The 6,395-nt window shown below is 33.8% G+C and overlaps 1 protein-coding gene across 2 annotated transcripts in view; it reads left to right on the top strand.

The window, feature by feature from the left end:
- Positions 1 to 741: 741 nt before the first annotated feature.
- LOC110097170 (protein RST1) overlaps positions 742 to 6,395 on the top strand; it is a gene marked incomplete at its 3' end in the record, with an annotated part of 86,770 nt that continues 81,116 nt past the window's right edge. For both annotated transcript variants that reach the window (XM_028698881.1, XM_028698880.1), the window contains 3 exon segments: positions 742 to 1,202; positions 2,836 to 3,117; positions 3,521 to 3,604. In XM_028698881.1, the coding sequence (XP_028554714.1) occupies positions 801 to 1,202; positions 2,836 to 3,117; positions 3,521 to 3,604 (768 nt within the window).

The following is a 6,395-nucleotide window of genomic DNA, read 5'->3' as shown; positions in this document are numbered from 1 at the left end:
TATAGCGCAACTATAGCGCAACTATAGCGCAACTATAGCGCAACTATAGCGATATAGCGCAACTAGATATCAAACAAGTTCAGTTTTTTTATTTATCATCTTCATCCTAAAAATCAATAATGAAAGCTAAGCAACAACAACATTAGATTTTTTTTTTTTTACTTTTTCGACAAAAGAAATTTATTCTGCTTAAAAATCGCAAAATCAAAAATCCTAAGACTAATGAGCTGAAACCTACGTCTTCTTTCTACGGCGATGATATTAAAACTGACTGTTTACAACTTTCTAACTCGTTTTTCCAAGAAACTTACCGATATGTTGAAACCAGAGGAATTTCCGGCTAAGTTAGGTTCCGATTTCGATTCATGCACCAGCCCTTCCGATTCATGCATCCTTTCCGATTCATGCACTCCCTCTTCCACCTCCCTCTTCGCTGAGCAGTCCATTTCTTCTCTGCAATTTTTTGGCTCATTTTTTCTTCTACAACAGTAGATATTTATGTCTTTCGCGGGTATCAAAATGAAAAAATAGGGCGGCAAATGCTTAAAAGTTCAAATGAAATGCGTTATCGGGTCGGGTCGCTAATTCTGACAAGACATAAAGCGTTAATATTAAATTAAAAAAACACCTAACAGATGGCGCATTTTTATTGGTGACCGAACGGAGAGATGAATTCGATCACCTGACCCAATAATTTATCCTACTTTCGTCCGTACAAAATAATTTCTGGCATACAGCATCAAATAATTTCTCATAGTGGGCACCAAATATTTCTTCAGTCCTTTCCGGACGCTGCGGAAATGGACAGTACGTACGCCGCTCTCCTCGAGAAAACTCGCTTGCCCCAGCCTTCCTTTCAGCGTTTCGCCGTCGTCTCCCTCTTCCGCCGCCTCGAGTCATCCCTCGGAGTCCTTGGCCCAAACTCCGCTGTATGTCACGATGCCATCTCTCAGTGCCTCCGCTCCCCTTTTGCTGCCGTCGTCGATCAGGCCGTTCACGAGCTCTGTCGTCTTGTCGCCGTCGGCGATCGCCTTTCCATTTCTGTCGCGCTTATCGAGATGCAGTCTGCCCTAGAGGGATGCGAGAAGCGTTTCGCCCCCGTCTTTGTGAAGGGGATTGGCTTCCTCTGCCGCTTCGCTTTCTGCATTGATTCTTCCTGGGGCCGTCGTTTTGAGCTCGTAGACCTACACCCATTTGTCAAGGTAAGCTCATCTCTCTCTCTCTCTCTCTCTCTCTCTCTCTCTCTTGTGTTTGAAGAAGAGTTTTAAATTATTTTGAATTTTATCGGGAAAAAAGCTTCTCATTAGATTTTTTCACTGCATGGTTGTCCTGCTAGGTTTGGATTTCGCATGTAAGCTTCTCTCAAGTATGAGGAAAGACACTCTGTTTCTGTTGCTTTAATCATGGAGTAAGGGGCTATTTGGTGCAAGTAGGATTTAGTAAATACCATAAATCCAAATTTAGTAATTCTTGAGGCAGTTAAATTATGAAAACTGTTTGTCTTGAAAAAGTTAAGTCCGGTTAAATCTTGATTAACTTTTTGGGGCATAGCCCATTTCATTCACTAAAATAACAAAATTACAAATTAACTATAATCAAAATTACAACTCAAAAAAGCAAAAAGTTACATGTATACTTAGAGCTGTAGCAACAAAAGATAGTGCTCCTAAAAAACAAGAGCACAAAGTCAGGATTCTTAAGGGAAACCTAACATAAGGTTGTGATGTGGGGGTAGGAGCGTCAAAATGGGTTTGTGGGCCGGGTTTGGGTGCAACCCGAAATTGACTCATATTCCATTAACTGAGTTAGAGTTGCCTATACTGAGGCGTTAGAGTTGCCTGCTTTGTCCACGTTCTGCATCACTGTCATCACTTGCAATCATCATTTTGATAGATTATATTCGTTGTAGTTGATTGGAATCAATTGATTGGACTCAACTGAGTTATTGAAAAAGGAAAAGAAGGGTTTATATGGGAGATAATGTAGATCTAAGGTCAAGTTTTCTTGCAAAGGGATTTAATACAACAAATATAACCTTTTCCACTTCTCATCTGAAATTTATAGGCTTTAGAAGGTTATCTATGAGCTAAGAGACAGGCTATTTTCCTAACTAAATGGCGCCACATCATATGGCTTTTGCAGGATGTTGCTATGGAGTGCTTTGTCATTTGTTGGTTGTAAAACTAGGATTGCTTCTAGTCGTTGTTGAATGTAATCTGGATGTAGGTTTGTTTGCTTTGTTCGATCATAGGGGTCCTCAACATCTTTTAAAATAATGGCTTAGATCATAAAAGGCGCCATCAAGTGATAAAGATTTTGGTTAATAAACAAAATCGACTTGCATTAGAGGGGTGGAATCTTCCTGTACTAGTCTGTCACTCTGTTGACACTAGGTTCAATTGTATGCTGCTTGCTACATGCCCTGCTTGTTTATGTCTGAACTTGTTATGTGATAATTATGTGAAACCAAGAGCACCGACCAAATGAATCCATCATAAAACTTCAGGAGAGGTGATGTCACAATAATGGTGATCCAAATTGCAGTCCTCACTGGCTGACCCTCTTATATTGATCAGCAAACAACCTATTGTTCTATTATGTACAATATAGTTAATAAAGTATTTTCTAGATAGAAGCATGTGCTAGTTCAATCAATCCTCTAGTTTTTTGGTTTTGTTTTCTGTTGTACATGCGTTCTAGAGTTTCTTGTTTCTTGTGATTGAAGCTTTTTCTAATTTAGGGTAGACAGTGTTTAAGCTCATCCTTTATTCTCTTTTCTTCTATTTATTTGTAAATATTGTTTGGGTTTTTGAATTTTTCTCTTTTTGATGCTAGGTTCTTTCTTGCTGCAAGGAATCACATGAAGAGCTTATTGAACAAGTTTTGTTGTTCATTGTTCGTAACAAATATCTTGGAATTAATGAGGTTGTGAGGTTCTTGAGGCCATTTATTGTGTTTTCTATGATTTGGAAGTCTTCTTCTGCTTGTGTATATTTCTTTTCGAGGAACTTGATATCAGCTATTGCATCACTGTCATGTTCATTTCCATTGGAAGCAATCAGCATTTTGAAGCTCCTCACAGATTGCTTGAAGTACTTGCCTTTAACAAACCAAGAGGTAGTAAACCTCATCTTTTCTGTATTTAGAGCATGAAAAAGCTTGTCCGATAAAATGTAGAAAAAAAATGTTGCTGTAACTCCAAGACTTTGGTAAAGTATTGGAGCATCATATGGAATTTTTTGCACTGCCAGAAAAAAAAAAGGAAAATGTATGAGTAAGCGATAATAATTGTTTTAATGAGTTGGCATTTAAAGCAATTTCCTTTGATTGTTGAAGTATTATCATTCTTCTTGGATGTTCTACTGCTTACAACATCATGGAACTGAAATGAATCCTTTTATCCTGATCCTCACTTAAGAAGAATTTGTAGATTGTTTGCACATGCTTTAATTTCAGTATGCTGTTAAATGAGTTTCCTAAAATTTAGACGTTTTATCTGAATCATTTTTACCTCATTCAGGAATTTCTGTACATTGTAACTTCTGCTGAACAAATTGTGGATGCTTTTGTTGTCGTCTTGCAACAAACAGTTGGCATTGAGAAGGTGCGTAAGGGATAATTTTTCTTCTTGATTCAATTCATATATCTAAATTCCTAATTATTAAAAATTTGAATGAGAAGAGAGATTAACACGGTGTTTTTTTTTCCATTAAAATCTCCACAATGATTTTACCAAGAGAGTTTATTAATTTCTCAAATTTGTATTGTTTTTTATTCAATGTAAAGTGGTATTTATAGGAATGAATAAATCTTAAAAATAAGTATCTTAAGTATTAAAAAAATGTGGTCAAAATGCCCTCTAAATCAACCACAAATGTTAGTCAAAAGTTACCTCAATCACCAATCAAACTAGTCGTCACATAGCTTGCCAGGTCATGCTGAGACCTTGACGTGGGTATGCTGGCATGGGTGGGTTCTGCATTTGTTGGGCTATTTGTGGAGTGGTATTTAAGTAATAATTATAAATTTTTATTTAATATTAACTATATAAATTCAAATTTAAATTATAATATATTTCATATGATTTTATATGTAATCAACTCAATTAATCTACTAATGGAATCAAAATTAAGAATAAATTTATTAAGTATAATCTAATGATGTCATTAACACTTTGTCAAGCTTTCTCAAAATTTGAGCTAAGTTTATCAACCTGAAAAATACATAGTTAATTTATATGCAATATATTATAATTAAGACCAATTTCTTTAATTAAGATATCAATGATATAATTTCCATAATTAAAACCTAAAAAATTATTGAATATAATTAAATATATGGAATTAAGTTAATGTGTCATACATTAAAACCATGAGAGAGAGTAATTGAGCTTAGGTTTTGACATAATACTATTGTTTTTCAAAATCAATTTGGATTCATGCTGGGTAAGTCAACTATGGAAGTTATACATTTATTGAGAGGTTTGATGGAGAAGTATAGAGAGAATATGAATGATCTACATATGATATTTATTGATATGATAGGGCCTAGGAGAATTGCTTTAGAGAGTTGTAGAAAAAAGAATTAATAATTCTTATATTCTATTCATTAATGATATGTATGTAGGGTGTTGTTACTTGTGTTCATACACATAGTGGTTTGACCAAGTATTTTTCTATTTCAGTTGGATTACATCAACGATTAGCTTTAAAACCATATCTTTTTTGTTTTACTCATGGATGTTCTTAGTATACATTTGCAAGAGGATGTACCTTGGTGTATGTTTTTTGCTGATGATATTCTTGTTGTTGATAAAACTAGAGAGGGAATTGAAGAAAAACTTGAATTATGGTGATCAACCTTAGAGTCTAAAGGTTTTCGTTTGAGTAGATCTAAAATTGAATACATGGAGTATGATTTTAGTATTAATTGATCTAGTGGGGGGATTGTGACTGCATGATCAAGTCATCAAAAAGTGTACACGTTTTAGATATTTCAGATTTGTTGTTACAAGCGATGGTCCAATATATGAGGATATTATTAGTAGAATTCAAGTTGAATGGTTGAAGTGGAGGAATACATCGGGCCTTTTGTATGATAGAGAAGCACCCCTCATACTTAAGGGAAAATTCTGTTAGATGGTGGTGAGACCTGCAATGCTTTGTGGCGCAGAATGTTAGCCATTAAAATAGAAACATAAAAATAAACTAAGTGTTGCAGAGATGAGGATGTTCAGGTGGATGAGTGGCTTTACTCTTAGAGAAAAATGCTAAATTAGTATATAAATGAAAAAGTTGGAGTAGCTCCAGTGGCAAATTAGATTTTAGAGTCACCTTAGATGGTTTGGTTACATAAAACATCAGCTTTTTGATGACCTAGTTAGGAGCATAGATGTGTTAGATCTGACTTATGTTAAGGAAGGTAGAAATAGTCCTTAAAAGATTTAGTTATAAAGTATAAGAAATGTAATTTTTTTATTAGATTTAAATGAGAATTTAATTCTTAAAAGAACACAGTGGAGAAAAATTATTCATGTAGTTGACCTTACATAGTGGGATAAATGCTTAATTGTTAGGGAGATTTACATACATACCACATTATTTCATGCTATTTATATATCTAACACCCAAAACTTTAATATTACATTCCCACCACTTCTATAAAAATTTAATATCAATATATCACTCATATATTTCATTCTTACCACCCATATCACCCTATAAACTTTAATATTTCGTTCCATTCACTCATATTTGTTCTAAGGGTGATATGCATGTAATATTAAAGTTTTAGATGTTAAATATGTAAATAACATAAAATAAAGTGGTATGTATGTAAATACCCCTAATTGTTATTGTTGTTGTTATTTAAAAATATGGACTCAAATAAATTTGATGATAAGCCAATTGAGCACATGATCAATATATAAAATATAAATTTGAAAATAAGTTTCTTATATTAATATAATTACATGCCTAATCATTTTAGTCATGTATTCTCATCATCCTTAAGACTATTGATATGAACTGCTCATTCAATACACATTAAGCCACAAAACTTTGATTTCTTCACTTGAATCTTCTTGTCTTTCACAGTTGAGCTCATCCTTTAAGTGATCAATCCTCCAACTTTGTAACACCTGATTCTTCATAAAGTAAGAATTTCTCCTGAAAATTATGTCCCACTTTTCACATATCTTGAAATTTATCAAAATTATTTTTATTTAATTCTACATAACTTTTGTATATTGATGTATATATAAATAACGTACCTATATTAGGCATGTAATTATTTAGCATTCAAATCAAATCACCTAAGGTTTTCACTTAATTCTACTGTAGCTTCTCCATTTCTTCCGAATTTTCCAGGCAGTGGACTAATATATATATATAGAT

Source organism: Dendrobium catenatum, unplaced genomic scaffold (assembly GCF_001605985.2).
Source record: "Dendrobium catenatum unplaced genomic scaffold, ASM160598v2 fragScaff_scaffold_1172, whole genome shotgun sequence".
Lineage (NCBI taxonomy): Eukaryota > Viridiplantae > Streptophyta > Magnoliopsida > Asparagales > Orchidaceae > Dendrobium > Dendrobium catenatum.
Note: the sequence above shows the minus strand (reverse complement) of the source record. Positions and strands in the feature narration are given on the sequence as shown.